This window comes from Perca fluviatilis, chromosome 21, assembly GCF_010015445.1.
Source record: "Perca fluviatilis chromosome 21, GENO_Pfluv_1.0, whole genome shotgun sequence".
NCBI classification, from domain to species: Eukaryota; Metazoa; Chordata; class Actinopteri; order Perciformes; family Percidae; genus Perca; species Perca fluviatilis.
In genome coordinates, this window is record NC_053132.1 from 16,575,593 (window position 1) to 16,595,436 (window position 19,844).

The window sequence follows — 19,844 nt, forward strand, 5'->3', positions numbered from 1 at the left end:
ATAGAATGAACTTTTTTTTTTTAGTGGTCCCATATTGTAAAAAGTGAAATTTCAATGTATTTGTTATTATAAAGCAGGTCAAAGTGCTATATAAAAACTGTGAAAGTATCAAAATGCCCAATCCACAGAAATTCAGAAACACTATGCCACTACATTGCGTTACAATCATTCCCCGGCTGCAATGACAGTGCAGAGACTCAGAGAGCGCAGATGCTCAAGACCCGGAAATGCTGACCAGTCGGAGCAGAATGGGCTTTTTCGAGAAGAGGGCTTAAAGAGACAGGCAATAAAACGGAGCGTTTCAGATAGAGGTACAGGTATATTCAGACAGACAATTTGAGAAAATTACGATTTGTAAATACAAGTAGGAACCTGAAAATGAGTGTATTATGGGACCTTTAATCACTGGATTAAAGTGGTATATCTAGAAAGACGGGAAAACAGGAAAAGTGATCTTTGCACACTTGTATCTAGACAGGTGCCTCAGAATAACAAAAAAAAAAAATCTGTCAATAAACTTATTTGATAGCTAGGTTTTGGTCAACCTACCTTTCTCAGGCCTTTCTTGACGGAAACAATGGAGTACATTTATCATAAGTGTTGTGCAGGAGCTGATCTTTGTATCTAGAAAGAAGCGTCTCCTCTGATAATCACCATCGATTTTTTGAGATTGCTGGGAAACTTTCTGATGACTTCTGTTGTAGTTGTGCAAGAATTATGTCAATGTAAAGTCACGTTGTCATGGGAAAGTTTCCACTAAGTGTTACCGATGACTGTTAATAAGGCAAACATGGCTGTGGAGTAGGTGAACAGATCAGCACACAAAACAACGCCCGTTTACTCTTTTTACTTTAAATTGTCCAAATTACAAAATAATAACATGATCTCTACTTGATCTACAAAATAACATAATATTTATGACTGTATTAAGCATCATAATTTTTTTGCTCTAACAACCTTTTAGACATGCATACTGTTGAGAAATATAAAAATATAAATACATCCCATTAATATTCTTAATGAATCCATGACTAAGATTTGAAATATTTCATCATCAAAGAATTAAAATGCAGTTGAGTACGATAAGGCATTAAGATGTATCAAAAGAGCTGTACAGAATTCTAGAGTAGAGGTATTATTTTTTTTCTTAGTGTGATGGAGAAAACCCTAAAATTAATTTTTTAATAAATCAATACTTTTCTCAACAGGAAGAACACATTTCCAAAAGAAAAAAAAAAGAAAAAGGAAGAAAGGAACAACTCTACAAATTGCAAGGTAACATATTAACACAAAACCAAAAAAAGCACTCCAGTACAAAACCAGGATTTGTTTACAGCATACCAAGTGGTGTTATCAAACCTCCATTGTACTTGAGGTTTGACTCCTATGACTTTATAAGCCCTTTCTCGACACCACATCACTCACATAATAACTCAAAGCAACCAAAGATATCCAACGTACAAGTGACCATTCTTCATGTGAATAATGTAGAACGATAATGACTTGCGTTCAGAGCATTAATGTGCTATACAGAGTTAAATGACTAAATCTAATGCATAAGTTTCACTCATTGGACTGGTACATAGAGAAAAACAGAAAGGACTATGGCAATGACACATACAATCAAATGAATGGCCAACAATGTTAAAAATGTTCTGAATAAAATCAACACTCACAAATATTATTGTTTACAGCCAACTAACTTGGTGGAACTGCTAAAAGTTTCATTTGTCATGACAGCTCCCTAACAATGAGCATGACTGAGCTCGCTTATTTTCATGCAAAAAGGTAGTTTTCTGGTGCAAGAATTGCCATGTCAGAAGCTGAAGTGTTGATTAACAGTTAGGTTTCTTTTTTTCTTTTCTTTTCTTTTGTTACGGCCAGACCCAGAGAGGAAGACTCAGAGCAAGAAAATCCAAGAAATCTCAAACCCACTTTGATCCTCGCTGAATCAAACAATAACGATTTAAGGTGCTTGACACTCCTGAACGCAACTCCATTCTTATCTCTGTACCTTTAGGAAACAAAAAGTACATCCCACAATTCCAGACTGACCACAACACGTATGGCCGTCTGTCCTGATCAATAAACAGCCCTCTAGAAACTTCATAAACTGGCATGACACCTTCGCAAAATAAAATGTTGATTTTTGTTTTGTGAACAAACAAGCCAACATGCTAGCTGAGCCCTGACATACACACCCAAAACAAACTTCCCTTCTAATGTGTTTATTCGTTAATGTTTTCTGAGAGCTATTCTCCCCCTACTACTTCTTAACGCAAGCCATTTGGATTCTTAGTAAGTGAGCTGCAAAGTGGAGGTAAGATCAGAGCTGGTGTGAGATATACAGTACTTGGTGCACTTGCAGAAAGCAGCCAATGCCAGGGTTGAAGGGAGGGACAGAGAGAGAGAGAGAGAGAGAGAGAAGAGTAATACAGTAGATGCTCACAATACCACAGATTCATTGGAGTCTTAAATGCACGAGTGCATTCAGGAATATCTGGACAACACATCCACGTTTGTCGTAAGTGTCAATGAACCTGCTGCAGCCACAAAGGTCCCTCTTTCCATGACGTCATTGCTCGATTAATACAGCTTCCTTTTCTCCGATGCTCCAGCTTTGCAGCTCTGAGGTGGAACTGCCCTTGAATGCTAACTGGAGTTAATCTCCCCCACCTTTTAATCCTAACCTTACCTATAAGTGGGGACATTACAAAACTGAAACCAGATCATCATCTACACTTAACTTTAACCTTCTCCAACCTTGCCCCGTTAAGGGAGTGAGGTTATTATTGCTGAGCTCTCTACTGCTAACTGTGGGACTGTGGCGCTGCGATGCTAGAGCAGTCTGTGACGAGCAGGTCAACCACCGTATTACCAGTGACATACACAGTAGGCGATGTCACCATGTTGCTAAGGGAGACAGAGCTGCTGGCAGCCACATTAGAGGTGATGGGGCTCGGGGCACCCTGGCTGTTGCCATGGGTGCCCATGTGCCCCTGGAGCTGGGTGGGTGTCTTGCAGTGGACGCCGCACAAGTGGCAGACGAGTATGCCACCAGAGGATGTTCCGCCGAAGCCCCCTGGACTGTCCTTCCACTCCTGGCCATGGTGCTTCTGGGCATGGACACGAAGGTATGTCAGGGTGGTGAAGCCTGATGGAGGAGAGCCAAGACGGGAGGAAAGAGTGGAAATGACAGTTATCTTAATGAGAGACAGTCGTCAACATTACAACAAGTGATTACAGCGACTTTGAGTCCATGAAAAGCGCTATATAAATTCAATTTATTATTATTATTATTATTATTATTATTATTATTATTATTATTATTACTACAACTGACCTCTGAAGGAAAATAGGCTCTCAAAATGTGGCTGTGGTGAAATAGCATCTCATCATATCATTAAAACAGATAAATAACCTCGATCTTTTACACAAAGCTACAAGAGGTTGAAATTACAGGATGAACTTGGTATGTGTGCCTGCATTACTTTAAAATATTCTTTATTTATATGCACTTAAACCTGCCACTTTTTAAGTTGATATGGTAAACTTATAAGCAAACAGTTGCATTTTTACACATCCGGCAGATATGAAGCAACAATATTCTCACTCTGTTTTAGTCTCCACCCACTCCTGAGGGAAATATCTGGCTCTTTAGCTTCTATTTGCTCCACTATGTTCACTAGCTAGTCAGCAGTGGGTTTATCAGAGCTTTGTCATTGAGAACAGCTGCCCGCTGCGGCTGGAAATGACTGAAACAGTTAAGTCGTAGACCGAAAAAACCAAAACAATAAGCGGAAAGATGCTTTGAAGATCCATAGGGCTGAGGACAACTGCAGAGGTGAGGATAACTTTCTCTATGGGTTTATGTAGACGTGTTAACAATTCATATGAAAATAGTCATGGCAGACGCTTTAATGTAAACTTACTGCGGTTACAGAGATGGCAAGCGTGGTGCTGTGACTGGTTGTGCACCCTCATGTGATCTGTAATGTAAGCCGCAGACAGGAGCTTGCCACAGATGTGGCAGGGGACCTTCTCTTCATGGCGAATCATATGCGCACGCAAACGATCCTTTGTGGCAAAGCTGGACTCACAGGTCTGAAAAAAGATGCAATCGACAAGTGATTATAGAGAAGTATAAAAAAGCTAAAACCTATGCACACGTATGTGCTTTTAGTTTGAAAAACTTGAAAATGTGCGCACAAAAAGAAATTCAAATTTTATTTATAACATCTTTAGTTTCACACCTTGTCATCTTGTAGCCATTCAAGTTATTAAATAACATGAGCCAGTGTTTAGGACCCAATTTTAAGATCTACAACGCTTTATGGAAAACAACCTCATATATGTATGTAATATATGCACACACACATACTGTATACTGTACAGTACGTGATGAAGGATGTTTGTCATGCTTATTTAAATATCAGGCTTTGAGCTGCTGCATGTAAACATAATTACAGTGCAATTAGAGAGACACCCGCTGCAGATTCTCTGTTTCAAAAAGGCATGCACTTTATCCAGAGCCGTTTCCATGGTAATATTCTCAACGTTCATTTACTCATGTCAACGGAAATTATTATAAGGCAGCTGAAGACAGATAAAAGCGCAGTTATGTACAAGAAGACCTTAGCCTTGAGTCACCTGGAATGCGGTGCATCATATAAACATGGTCATTGTTAACATGAATTCACAAAAAAAAAAAAAGATGCTTTGTACAGCTGCCAGGTGAGGATGTCACACAGGGTCAACATGACGCACCGGGCATTTGAAGGGTCGCTCCGAGGAGTGCACCTGTCTGACATGACTGTTTAGATGGTCAGGCCTTGGGAGAGAAATAATCAACATATTAGGACAGGTAACACTTTATGTGTGTTTTCACACTCAAAGCAAAAGGTGTGAGAATTTGTGTGAAATGTCAGGAAAAAGACAAACTGTTCCACAGTGTCACCTGGAGAAAGCCTTGCCACAGTGGGGGCAGACGTAGGGTTTTTCCACACCACCTTGGTGGGAGCGCACGTGGTGACTCATGCGGTCCTTCCTCTTGAAGCGCTGCTGGCAGATGGGACAGGAGAACGGCTTCTCGTCTGAGTGGGACAGGCGGTGGCGGTTGAGGTGGTAAACGTCGCGGAAAGCCTTCCCACATGTCTCGCAGGCGTGGTTCTTCCTCACCGGGTTTGGGTTGGGATTTGCAGGTCTCTGAGGCAAAACAGACAAGCAGGTAAACACACTAGAGTTAAGATGGAAAGTAGAATTACAGTTATATGCACAAAAAGAAAGACATTTGTTGAAACCATGCAAATGCACACATATTTCTGCCTGATTTGTACCAAAATTGCACTTGCAAAAATGCACGCAAAACATTTCTGACAGTTGATTTGCATGTTAGACTAACTACCTCCCACTAGATTTTAAGTCTTTATCTGCTTTCACACTGTTTGTGTTACTGAGAACATGCAGGGGAGCGTGGGTGGGGGGGCTTCTAGCACGTTGTTTCTCAAACTGGGGACCAGTGCCAAACGCTGGGATGGAATTCACTGGTCCCTGAACTGATTACTGCACATAAACGTTTTGTAGATTTGAACACACAGGAGAGTTTCTGTCAAATAAAAAGCAGGTGACAGAGTAACTGCTTGCGAGTCCCAAACAGTAAAAAAAAAAAGGTGGCTTAACCATCTCTGTGGCCAGGCAGCTTAAGAAACAACATGCTTGAAGGTTTGGGGTTGACGACAGCCATCTCCACAAGGCCCTGACCCACCTGTACTGTCGCCCCTGTGGCCATGACGACAGCAGCAGGAGGCGGAGCATGGGGGTTAACACTAGCCATTACGTTAGCCATGGCAACCCCTTCACCATCCTGACTACCCAGGGGAGGCTGCTGGCCCCCCGCCAACACGCCGGGAGGGGCGAGAGGGGGAGGTGCAGAGAGGTGTAGCAGGGACAGGGGAACAGTGGGCCTCTCCACCCTCCCTCCAGCCCCCACCGCCATCGCCGACGGGGCGGCCATCCCCACCTGGCCGGCTGCTCCCTCCTTTGCCCCCTCCGCCTGCTCTCTGGCCCTGTCCTTCATGCACTCACCAGTAAAATGTACCATTGGTTTCGGTACTTCGTTCAGTTGCATTGTGCTAAAGGGAAAAAAAAAAAAAAGAGAAACAAAAAAAAGCCAGGACATTTTTGCTTAAAAAAAATGATCTGAATAGTTTTTAGCTGTCAAGCGAGTAATCGACTAATTGTTTGTGCTCCAATCATAAATTGTAACTCTACTAAGCAGTAAGGCTAGTCTAGTTATGCAACTTATCAAATCATTTCAATAGTTGTATTTCAAAATGTGTGGCAAAGTAAAAGTGATGATCTTATCTTTATTAAATATTATTAATTATTTAATAAAAATGTAATCATACCACCTTTATTTAACAAAGAAATATTGAGAAACATTGAGATGTTGAATGTGTCCAGATATCCCAATATTAATGTCTGAATTTGACTTAGATCTGAATTGATCTTATACTATTTAAGCAATTTTAATGCAATTTTTAAATATTGAGCACTTGAAATAAAATAAATATTCCGTCTTTTCACCTGCAAATCACCACATTCACTGGGTTTTTAATCACCTGACTGACCTTAATACTGGTACTCAATAATGCAAATGAGAATTAAATGTAATGGATTTACTCTTGTCAGCTCCACAGGTGTAGGATGCAGTGCAGTGTCCCTCACCAGGCAGGGGTTCCTCACTAAGAGCAGCAGTGTCCACAGTTGAAGGAGGCTGTGCTATGTGCTCTGTGGGTGGGGTTTGGGGAGAACTCGTATGCACTGGCATGAGCTCTGATTGGAGGCTCCCCTCCACTTGGTTTTGGGTGGGAGTATTCTGGAGAAGCAAGTAGAAGGCCATCACCAAATGTAAACACAAGTCACAGCATTATCTTGAGGTGCTACATTGAAATACGAGATGTGAGGACTTTAGGACTGCTGGACACACACTGTGAGAAAATGCGCGCAGTAAAAATGAGAGCAGAAAAAGAGGCCAGTAATGCCTGCTCAACAAGCCTACCTGGAAGAGAAAATTGCTCCAAGCAGCATCCATTTTGCAGCACAGCGATGGAGATTATAAAGTCAGCTCCTGATTGAGGTCGCGGAGGGCAGCCTTTGCATGGTTTTGATCGGCCCACCGGTGATTGAGGCGCTAACAGTCGCCTGTTCTGCAGCAAAAACGACGGGCTTCTGGATTTTCTTCAGAAACGTGAATAAAGTCGTCTGCAAAAATATGTTTTTCTCATTGAGGTAGCCTAATGCTGTCAATTAAAATGCACGCAGCTGTTGACTAACGCGGGCTGCAGTAGTGTAGCAGGCCAGGACAAATAACGTTTCTCTTTTCACTTTGGTTTCTAACTTTAATTCACTCAACATTAATCTCACTCAAACGCAATATCGCGCAACAAAACTGCTTTCAAAAAAACAGAACAAAAATCGTATATTACAGTATCACACTTTCGCATTAAACATAAACCATTCTACCTGAAATAAATGCCTTTTTACGCAAGAGAACAAATATGGGTTATAACACACGTATCTGGTAGCACAGCAGGTCATGCTTTGTTTTTAATTTATGAATCTATTTTTCCGATTTCTCTCAATAGGCCAATCGGGTGTTTGTCGAAGCCTCGTTGTTGGTTTCAAGCCCTGACCCCGGCGAGCGGCGCTCTCGCCGGGCCGCAGCCTATCGCTCCACCTCGGCCGTTCAGCTGCGAGGATGTCATCTTTCTTTTTTTATCGCCCGCTCTCCCTCCTCCCTCCCTGTCTCTTTCTTCCTTTTCTTTTTTAATTCCTCTTTCTTCTCCCCCTCCTCTCCTTTTCTCGCACCGCTATGTCCCACTTGCTCTTAAAGGGATAGGGTTTCCTCTTTGGACACCCCCCTCTCATTTCCGTCTCCCTCGGCGTGGCCTATCCTCTCCCCTTCCTTTCTGGGTATGTCGGCCGACACAAAATGCACCACAGTAGTGTTCTCCTTGCCCGGGCCAGCTGGAACAGATCTCATGCACGGCAGAAAACAGCCAGAAAGGCTTTCCATTAACGGCGAGATGACAGACGCATCTTAAAGGGCAGTGCGCGCGGATCCTCCCAGTCGGCCTATAATAATGATGTCACAGTCAGAAATAGTACACAGGACGAATAGCAGCTCAGGATGCATACACAATAGATGAGAATTATTGTGCATAAATATAGATATACTGCCTATTTAAGAAAATATATATAGCCTACAAATATACTGTTTATAATATATGGTATTCTTAACTATATATACCTCCAAGTTTTGGGAATTTATAATAAAAAACTAAATTATTATTATGAAATCAGTGTATTTTGAGTAGCTGAGGGTAAATGCTGACATGTGACATGAGGGGGCGAGCATGTGTGATGCCGATAGTGATAAGCCAGATTCGCAGGTGCGTGGGGAAGGATGAGGCGAATGATTGAGGAGATCGTTTACGGCTGGAAGCGGACGGCTGCACACCAGATGCTACCACACGGAGAACACTGTTAAAGCAACACCAAAGCACTTTTCCTGTTCGGTCCCCCTACAGGTTGGAAGCGGAATTGTCCATTACCGTTCTCATTCGAACTACAGATCCGCTACCCGATCTGGCAAACTTGCTTAGTGCGGTTTTAGCAGATAGAGGGCCGCAAAGCGAATGCAGAAGTGCCGTTCACCCTGTTACGAGTTGGCGAACCACCGAAATGATTCTGGAAAAATTATTTTACGGTTCAAAAGAATCTTTGGTGTTGCTTTAAAGACAAAGATGCGGAAAAACATGTTTTCCCATGTAACAAACTTGTAAATACACCTTTTAAAACCTGAACTACAACAACGAGGAAGAGCGGGGCTGGCCCGGTGAAGATGCCGACGGAGCTGACTATATGTCATGGTCACCGGAGCAAGCAGCCATCTTCAGACGCAAAACCATGCAGGTTCTGGGTGAGTCAGTTTAACATAGCACAAAGTCCTCTAGAAGGAGGAACAACATACACTCATCCGGGCAAGTTAGTCTCATTCTCATGTTGAACGCAACATGTAGGGAGAAGGAGACCGGGGGATTAATGTTCCCAGCTAGGTTAACCTTTACCAGCTGCGTGCCTTTGGGTAACGAGCCCAGGTTAGCGTTGGCTGATTGTAACATTATGCATTTATCAATAAGACAAAATGATAATTGATTAAGTAATTTTTTGTTAAAATCTCCCAAATTTACATGTTCCAGCTTCTTAAATGTGAATATTGATAGATTTTTTTAAAGACTGTAAACTGAATGTATTTGGGGTTTTGACTGTTGGACAAAACATTTTTTATTATATTATTTATTATTTTTACTACTTTCTGACATTTTATGGACCAAATAGAAAATAATTAATTTTTGTTCTTTTCATTTTCTTTATTAATCACTTGGTCCATAACATTTTCGAAAATGTCCTTTTATAATTATGTCCTTTTATAATTTTCCAAAGCCCAAGTTGACATATTTATTATTATGATTCATTAACATCATTAACCAGAGGACATATTTAAGTTCAATAAAACCACCAAATATTCACATCTGAGAAACTGGAGATTGATCGACTAATCGAATGACTGACTAGTTGCAGCCATGTAATAAACATCCCGATGATAATGCCATCTGAGTACAGTACATCAACTCAAGACTCAAGTTAATGTGTTGATATCAATTTATTATCTTTTTTTTTTTATTACTTTTTAAAGCACCCCATTTCTTTTCCAATACATGTGTTGAACCTTCTTCCTTGCTTGGAATAACTTGAATACCCCCCACCCCCACCCCCGAAAACTCTGCAAATCACAGATGAGCCTGTGTTGCTTCTTTGTCTTCATCTTTTATCCGGGCATACGATGCAGGAACTGAGACTCCCTGCTCTCGAACAACAACCCGTCTAAAAACACTACCACACAGATTTCCCCTCGACACAAAGGCCGTCCTGAAACCCGCCATTCTTAGTTTATATACTGTAAGGAGTTTATGCATGCACTGAGATTCCAACCGAGCATAAAGTAGAAGGTTACACAGGGAATTGTCTTGAGCTGGTGTTTCTGAGTTGTACAAACAGCAGGGTGATTATCTTTTCTCCATTTCAAATAATAAAAACAAAAGTCCAGTTACTTCTGACCTTTAAGTAAGTAAACGAACCTTCAGAAGCATCCCCATGAAACACTGATTGGTGTCTTTATCTGCGAGGACGGGCTGCTGCGGTCACTGCTGCTGTGCTGGCACAAGAGGGTGCACATTCACAGCAGCTCAGTCGACACCCATCCTCTCACTACTACTTCTTCTTCTTCTCCACACACCAGTTGCATGCTGGAAACTTCAGCAGTAAGATTAGGATTGTGCACGTCTCTCTTCCTCGCTTTTTCTCCAGGCTTCCTTTAAGAGCATCTGTGTGGAAACTTATTCCTACACTAAAGAACAAAAAAAAAAAAATGATAACCAGCATTTACATTCCAGTGCCCAATTGTAAAAACGTTTGTTCTTCTTTTTTTTTTTTTTTCTATGAGAGTCCAGAGGAGGAGGTCAGAGATCATGTGATTAGTGGGGGGTGTTGCTGCTGTAAGAGTGTCTTTAAAATTCTATAGTTTTGTCTGAAGAAATGTGGCAATATAACTAGTAACTTTACTGCTCGACACACATACATGAATCATTAACAATTATTAATAATCCCTTATTAATAATCATTAATACCTTGAACACACACCGTACCTGACAACAGTATTTTTTTTTTTTTTTTTTTTTTACAGTCAAAAGTGGGCCCTTTTCTAATTTGCCAGAAAAATGTGAACATGATTACAACAACATTTACATCAGGATTAGTTATGGTAATATCGACACCTAGAAAATGCAGTTGACGTTGTCGCTCTAAATCTTGAATTCAATACTCATTTGAATATATCAAAATTACTATCATTATCTTTGTTACTCTATAAAACCAATGACTTGTTTTTGTTTTAAATATTCCCATAAATATGTACAGTAAAGATTAAAAATGTGGGACAAGTGATCTTCAATGCCAGTGAAACTTGGGACAGGTACAGTACGTTTCAAATGTGGTTTGGTCATGTTTACAAATGTTTTTTGTTTTTTTTCGTACATCTATCTCATGCATTGGAGTGACTCCCATAGACACTTATGTTGTTTGGATACTCAATATGTCATGGATGCCAGAAAGCTTTTTTTGTATTATTACATGTCCTCACAAATGTTTCTCCTCATCCCAGCTGCATTTTTTAAAAGAATTTTTCAGTCTCTTGCCTTTACAAACATTCTGTTTTTTAAATCATCTTGCAGTCATCAAATACAATTTTTGATGGCACGGCATCCCTTTAAGAACCCCTTAAAGGCATTGGTGACGTTCCAAGCAACTTGTTTTTGTGTTTTTGTTATAATACACTTAATACAAAAAAAACCAATAAAACATCAACAGTTGTAAATCAATAAAAAGTGTTTTCCAATCCCCCAGCAGGCTGGAGACTAACCCATCTTATGTGATTCTCCCCCTTTTTTATTTTCTGGAGCCACCGTTACGAGTGCTTGCTAGATATACCTGGACACTACAGACTACATACAAGTACATACACAATGCAAAAAACCCACCTTTTTTTCCTCCCCCTATCCTCTCTCTTTCTCCATTCCAGCATAGAACATCATAGAAGAAGACATGGCTGCTGTCCCCTCTCTCTGCAGCTCTGGGAGAACATTTTCACATTTCCTGTCACACTTTTATACAGGCAGTAACAAAGATAAAAACATTAAACAAAAACCTCCTCTTTAAAATAATAATAAAAAAAAAATCTATTATCACCTAGTGGTATTACAGGTGGTTACATTCCTCCCTCCCTTTTTATACCTGTGAGAATGGGAGAACACCTCTCTACCCACCCTGAGTCTAAAGGAGCAGGGTGCAGCTCAATAATGTCAGTTTGTCCTCTCTTTGCCTTACTGTGCGTTGTGAGGAAAGGGTGATATCCCTAAATCCTCTGCATTTCAGCTGAGTAGCTTTTTTCTGAGAGTAGAGATCAGTCCTAGGAAGGACACAAGGCAAGGTGGCAAGCTGAGAGTATTGAGATGCAACCTGTGAAAGCTACCTTCCTAAATCACTCCCACCCTTCGTGCTACCACCCTGCCTTTTAAGAGTAGGAGAGGTGGGAGCCGTTGGAGATGTGCGAAGTGACTGAGGTGCTTCGGCTCAGGACGCCGTCGCTGCCCCCGGCTCCTCCAGGCCCTCCGCCGGAAGCCGTCCTCCTCAGAGGTTGGGGGCTGTTCCTCAGGGCCAACAAGCTGGGGGCACCGCGCACACCCAGCCCGCCGCCGGAGTAGATCCCCCCCTGCGAGGAGGAGGAGGAAGAGGAAGAGGAGGACGGGCCGGAGATGGAGGGAGGGGCGGGCGGTGGGGGAGGTAGCATGGCCAGGGACTGAGAGGAGGAGCGTGAGGGCAGGTGATGGGAGAAGGGCAGGGGGTGTGGGTGGGCCAGGTCGCCGCCAGAGCCTCGCACTCCAGCCCACTCCCGCTCCCTCTCCTTCTCCCGCTCCCTCTCTCGATCTCGCTCCCGCTCGCGGTAGAGCTGTGGCGTGCTCTGGTGGTGGTAGTGCTGGGGCAGGTGGTGGCGTTGGTGGTGGGAGGAAGAAGAGGAGGAGGAGGAGGAAGAGGAGGCGGAGGAACGGGACGAGTGGTGCACCTCCCTCCCTTCTCTGCCCAGCCCCAGGGCCATTCCCAGGGCATGGGAGGAAGAGGAAGACTCGCCCCGGCGGTCCCCTGCTCCGCTGCTGCTACCGATGCCGCTGCTGCTGCTGCTGTTGTGGCTGCGGCGGGAGTGCTGCTGCGGGGGCACGCTCTGCGGGTGGATGCCGTGGCTCCAGTGGCCGGCGGAGCGGGAGCTGGGGGGCGGGATGTTGGAGTAGCCCTGCATGGGGTAGGCCTCACTGGGGATGCCTGTCAGTGCCATGTTGCTGAAGCCCAGACGCAAGCTCTCAGAGTCGAAGGACTCGATCTCGCTGGCCTGCCGCTCCAGGAGGGTGCGGATGCGTTCTGACCGCTCATTCTGCAGGGACAGCATCTCTTCCTCGATCTAGGAAAAGAGCAGGGGAATACACATGAAAGCACACGTCATTTGTCTTTAAGTTGTAGCATTATTAAAAGGTGTATAAATATTTTCTGAATCCAAGAGTCAAGATTTGGGATTTGCAAACGTGAAACTCTTCGGGAACTCGTTTTTCATTCTCGACAAAAACAATCTCACCACAAGTTAGGGTCTATTTGATCAAATCAGACAATCTTTATTAGTCCTTAAAGCGTAACCCCTAACCCACTGGGGAAGATCGTGTGATATGACTGAAGGCTCCAGAACAGCTACTGAAAGGACCTTGTGGTGAAAACCATTATTAAAAAGGTGCTGTTGTTGTAAGTCAATTGTAGAAGTCTCAACATAGGACAGCAAAAAGTTATATTGTTACCTTTCAGTTTACAATCTTCTTTGCAAGCCCAACTGGATTCCTAAAACTCACCAGAGGGTTTTACTACATGTTAAGGAGCTTTGCTTTCATAGAAGTGAGTGCCAAAGACTCTAACCCTCTGCTCCAGCAGGGCGCGACGGATGGACACCCTCTGTTCCAGGTCCTTGACCTCTCGATCGTGTTGCGTGTCGGTGTGGATCTTGATCTTGCTCTGGTAGGCGTTAAGCAGCTCCAGCTCCTGCTGCAGCTGCATCCGCAGCACTTTGTACTCCGCTTCCTGGGTCTCATCCAATCGCAGCTAAGAGACAGAAGAAAAAAATAAATAAATAAAAAAAGAGGGAAATGGCATGAAAAATGGATTTGGCACGATTGTATGGGCAACAAATTGTGCTTTAGAGTCGAGGAAAAGTTTAGAGAGTTTAACAAACGCAAAGAAGCAAGAGGGAGAGGCAGAAGAGAGAGGAAATGCTCAGGAGTGTTTTGTCCAGGTAACTCACGTTTGATCAGTCTGGGCCTGTCTATGTTCCATTCAATGGTAGGTAGCGAACATCTAATTAAGTGTAAATGTGAGAAATTGTCAAATTAAAATCACAACCACAACCTGTGGAAGAATAGTTGTTAATACGTTAACAACTAATCGGGATCCTAAATAAAAAAAATTTAAAATTACGAACTTCAGTGCATATTCTACTGATCAACTAAATGTATCACTGAAGGTGGGTTTGTGAATAGGATATGAAGCGTTATATTGACTATTCAGATATCAGTTATCTAAATAAATCAGTATAATATGACAAAATGTTGCACAGCAGTTGCACTACTTTGACGTGTGTGTGTGTGTGTGTGTGTGTGTGTGTGTGTGTGTGTGTGTGTGTGTGTGTGTGTGTGTGTGTGTGAGAGAGAGAGATGCCTGGCTCCAGGGAACTGATTACATTTTGATTCAAAAGACATTATTTGTTTAAAAAAAAGTTTTTCTGACCAAAGGCTTGAGTTTAATCAGTGAGTGGGAAACCTTCCCACTGAGACTTAAACCACAGCATGAGTACATGTGCAGACAGACAAGGGCAGCAGGGATTTGGCTTACTGGGCTTACGTGGCATGCTGCCATGTGAGGTAATTAAAGTGGCACCGGGATATTATGTCATCGAAGGGAACGAGACGTTTCATTATGTCCCGTCCTCTTCCTACTATGTTTCATTCACTTCAAAGCCTGGGATTTGGGTGTGAGTGAGTCCCATGCTTTGAGGGCAGTGGGGGCGGGGGCTGAAGCTTATATTTGACTATTTAAAAAGCAAAACCCTCCTAAGTAGTGGTGGAATGTAACTAAGTAAATTTACTTAGTACTGTACTGAAGTGTAAGTATTTTAATAATTGTTTCAGGTGTTTTTTCGTGCAAATACATTTCATGGTTCCAGCTTCTCAAATGTGAGGATTTGCTTCTTTTCATTGTTATAATTTCAATCATTTTTTGTTTGTTTGTTTATTTATTTATTACTGTTACAGGGGACATTTTTCTGCATTGAGCCCTGATTTCAACCTTAATATGTAAATTTAACATTTATTTTTTACAAAATGGCACATTAGTATTGAAATCGGCAATTGACAAAATTATGGTAAATATAAATTAATTTAAAGTGCTCATATTATGCTCATTTTCAGGTTCATAATTGTATTTAGAGGTTGTACCAGAATAGGTTTACATGGTTTCATTTTCAGAAAACACCATATATTTGTTGTACTGCACATTTCTGCAGCTCCTCCTTTCACCCTGTGTGTTGAGCTCTCTATTTTAGCTACAGAGTGAGACATCTTACTTCTGTCCAATCTTGGTTTGGAGTTGCACATGCATAGTAAGGACTGCTAGCCAGTCAGAAGCAGAGTATGAGGGCATGCCATGGTAGCAGCTAGGCGAGCATTATAACGCGGGTTACAAAGTGTTTGGAGCAGTTTGTGAACAGTGTTTTCTCTGGAAGATGGTAAGTCCCTTTGGGGTGGACTTTGGGCTTTTTCACTTGGAAGCCTATAACATGCACAAAAAAATATATATAACAATAAAGGAAAGGGAAAAGCCAAAAAGCATAATATGAGCACTTCAAGACTTGTATGGGGTTCTCAATATCTCCATATAATTCTTAGTTAAATATGTAAGACACTGACTCTGTAAGCACCTGCCAGAGGAAAAAAAGAGTTATTAATCCTTCTTCTGATTTAATACTTTTTTTGGAAAGCACTTGTATAAAAGTTGGTTATTAGTTGTATCACCAACATTTGGACAGTGTGACAGGATCTGCAGAGGGCAGACGTCTCTGGAAAGGTAAGGGAAAACGCCAAAAAGCATAATATGAGCACTTTAAATCAAAATAACACATATGACTGTATTGTAATTTTGTTATGATGCAGAATAAAGTAAAAGCAATTAGAGAATTTAAAGAGATGTTTAATCCCTACGGACTACAAAGATCCACATCTACCGTTCTCATCTCAAACTGACATTATGGTTCAACGAGCTATAGTTAATGTAATTGTGAAGTGGAAAATAAAGCCTCGGTACAGAGACATGATTGAACCTCAAACACATTTTCTTTAACATTCATCCTCTGAACAAATTTTCTAATCCGAGAAATTCAGGGAAAAGGACGTTTTGGAGGATTGTAGAGGAAAACATAAAACTGGGAAATGTGGGTTTGGGTGGAGATCACCACTGAGGTACCAGGAGGAGGCTTGTTGGCGTGCAGGATGGCAGGCAGGTGGGTAGGCCAGCCCCCCGGGCCAGGGACAGCACTGGTGGTGTTGTGCGAGTGTGAAATGAATGACGTCTCCTTGCCTTACTCACAGCCTGTGTCGACAGCATATCATTGATGGAGTGGTCATACTGCTCGGCCAGGATGGCCAGCTTACGAGTCTGCTCGTCCTTCAGCCGCTTCAGCACAGCCTTGTGATCCGACTTGGGTGTGTTCTCCAGCAGGTGGTTGCGCAGGGCCTTGTACTGACGGGTTTGGATCTTACAGGTGTCCTGGAACTGGCGCTTAATCTGCAGCTCTTTGGACTGGAGGAGAGAGGACAGAGAAGGAAGCAGCTGGGCTAAAGTGCTCCTGTGCTTTTATAAATGAACATGGAGATGGATGTTAAACAGAAAATCACTGGGAAAAAGACATTTTGTAACGACTTGCTATGAATTTTGTTACCAAAATGCTGACACGACTCTGATGGTAAAAATGTAATTTTAAAAAGTATAAATACCTGTCAAATGTTGAATCTTTGACAGTGACAGCATCACGGTAAAATGACTCAGGCCCACTCATTTGGTACACACGTTATTTTAGCATTGTTATAGGAAGGCCTGACCAATCTTGCTGAAATATTACTAAATAGTATTATAATAATTATTTTCAATTGTGGAGTAGTATACTTGATTTCAAATTAAAAGGACTGTGCTCATTTTATAAGAGTTATATTCATACAGTGATCGATACAATGAATCCAAGATGTCTGCTAACATTAAATTCTTATTTGTGCATTTTTTTCCCCGCTTGACAGTGGCGGACAATATGCATGTGTCCGTTTCAGGTTCCTCAGTAAGGGGGGAAATAAATCGGTTTGCATGACTACTGTAGATTTATGCAACAACATTCTTTTTAACATTTTGTGATTATATATATGGATCCAATTATTTTATTGCAATGAAGGCCACTTTCAGTCAATGCCTGTAATATAATTCCTAGTTATGTAAGGACAAATAAATGAAATGTTGTTTACTCTTAGAGGGTATTTTTCTTACATTTATTTAGAGGTTGGCTTCTAGCTATGCAGATGTGCATTTTTCGTCAGGTGATAATTATTGAACAGGGCTGTTTAAACCTAATGTTCAGAAATATGTCAGATATAAACAAACCTACAATTTCAGAAAACAGTAATAACAAAAAAGTGATTAATCTGCATTGACATCTAAAAGTAAAAAAAAAAAAAGGTTACAATATTATTTAACCTTTTTGTGCAAGTTATCATTAAGAATGAAGGTTTATAGTTTAACATATTCAGACACACCTCTGTGTGATGATTAAGTTTGTTAATTTCATGCACTTTAAATTAAAGTTGTGATTCGGCTTAAAAAACATGGATTCAAATAACACATCCTTCTTGTATGAGGCCTATAATGATTATATACCCATCAGTTAACATCCCTAAACATATTTAAACCTTAGATTAGAAATACTACTAAACAAAGTCACAGAACATTATGTTAGGCACCACAGATGACAGCAGAGATAAAATGTGTGATACGGGAGGAATGATGATCAACAAAATGATAAAAGGGATCTTTCAATACAATAAGATTGGCAAAAAAAAATAAAAAATCATAAAAAGTAAACAAATGAAGACAGCGTGGAAATAATGGAAACAAAAATCATAAAAACAAACAAGACAATGATTTCCACACAAAATAATTTATTTTTTTGTGTAAAGAAAAAAAAATCTGGAAGTATGACAAAATATTTTGCCGTTTGCGAGCACACAGCCATACAGTACGCCAACACTCATGCAGCTAAAAATGAGAATAAAAGGACAACAAAATGGCTGCCAAACCAAATGCAGTACTAGCCTTATAAATAAAATATAAAAGAAAAAAACTCAAGGTGATATAACTCTGTAGAAATGGTGTCACAACAAAACAGATTACAAACATGTAAACATACACAGAGGAACAGGAAATAACTGATACTGGAACACAAATTTAAAATCAATGGCAAATAAGTTACATTCAAATAAAACAACGTTCTTTAAAAAAAGGTAGACTTCCCCAAAAAGTGCCCTACTTTTTGTCATCTGCCTGGGTCAAATACAGTCAAGATACAGGTTTTCCTACTCAATACTCCTCCATGTAAATGGCTCAAATGTCCTCCTTCTGTGATATACAGCACAGGGCACTTTTCCCTACATAATTAGCAAGTATAGGCACTAATGCATTTTACTCTTCTTAACCAGATTTCCCTTGCAAATATGCACATTTTACAATGTGTATACTCTCAAATATAGGCATGTGACAACTGCACATTTCTCCTAAACTTCATTCAATTAATGTCAAGTTTTCTTTTTGGTCCAGCTGAAGTAATCTATTAAGCAAAAATAGTGAAAAAATTGCCAAACATTCTCTGGTTCCAGCTCCTCACTTCGGAGGATTTGTTGTTGTTCCCCGTCATGTATCAATGTAAACTAAATATCTTTGGGTTTTGGACTTTTGATTGTGCAAAACAAGATATTGGAAGACATCCCGTTAGGTTCTGGGAAGTTGCATTTTTTTTTTTTTTGAGGTTTCATTGACTAAACTTTTAATGATCGTTAAAGTGATCTGTTCTCCCACTTTTATTTTTATTTTTTATAATGGTCTTTGGGACAGTGCAAAATGAAAGAGGTGTCTGCTATTAGGGGATATCTTCTTTTCATATGATGGTGATCTGCTCAAACTTTCACATTCAGTAGTTGCATCAATCTTTGGACTTATTTTCTGATTATATGTCTCAAATGATTGGCTATATGGCTTCATATAAATTAAGCTACATTAAAAATATTAAATAGTTTTTTATTAAATTATACTTTTCCCTACTCCAAAGTATATCCTGCTTTCTTATGTTTCCACTATAAATTTCAGATACGTCACTTCACAAGAGATATTAACATTTGTGCACACAGTTGTAACTAGGCACTCAATTGCTGCACATTTAAAAGGAATATTATGGGGGAAATATCTGAATGTTTACATGGTAAATCATAACAAGAGTATTGCATAAAGGGCAATAATAATAGTATATCTAACTAGAATCTGAAAGATGATTTCACCAGCTGTAAATAATATCCAATGATGTGTTAACATGAAACAATTGAGCTGGACAGGCTTATTATTCCAGCTAAATGGCCCCAAACTTTATATTTAGGACCTTCCGCTAACTATTTCCCACTTGGACTTCTAAACAGAGAAACTACATGTCTCAGTGATATCAAATGTCCTACAGTGGTCCCACATCTTTCTGTTCAGCTGTTTATTGCACTTTTATACCGACAGAGGGCTAGTGTTCAGGGTGGTGTTAGTGAAATCAAAGTTTTTTTTCTGTTGCTTTTTTCACAGTATTCCACTTTGGGGGGTGAAATTATAGCCATGAAGCTATGCAACACTGCAATATTTGTTCTGAGTACTGAGACAACAGTGCACCCTCTAAAATAAGACCACTATAAAGAAAAACAAAAGATTGCACAAAACCGGTCTTAAAAATAACCATAAAAATATTTGTCTTACAAATTAAGAGCAAAATAATGAAAAGAAAAAAAAAAAAA

The 19,844-nt window shown here is 40.8% G+C and overlaps 2 protein-coding genes across 2 annotated transcripts in view; both read right to left on the reverse strand.

Annotated features, from left to right (window-relative positions):
- Positions 1-832: 832 nt before the first annotated feature.
- mazb (MYC-associated zinc finger protein b (purine-binding transcription factor)) lies at positions 833-8,123 on the reverse strand. The gene is given in 8 exon segments (XM_039788110.1): positions 833-3,169; positions 3,933-4,104; positions 4,768-4,831; positions 4,958-5,205; positions 5,765-6,131; positions 6,234-6,245; positions 6,621-6,877; positions 7,061-8,123. Coding segments are annotated over 8 exon segments (1,512 nt in total). The 5' UTR covers positions 7,094-8,123; the 3' UTR covers positions 833-2,810.
- Positions 8,124-10,781: 2,658 nt separating this feature from the next.
- taok2b (TAO kinase 2b) overlaps positions 10,782-19,844 on the reverse strand; it is a 30,224-nt gene continuing 21,161 nt past the window's right edge. Inside the window, 3 exon segments of the mRNA XM_039788031.1 lie at positions 10,782-13,132; positions 13,633-13,815; positions 16,351-16,563. Coding sequence (XP_039643965.1) covers positions 12,194-13,132; positions 13,633-13,815; positions 16,351-16,563 — 1,335 coding nt within the window. The 3' untranslated portion in view covers positions 10,782-12,193.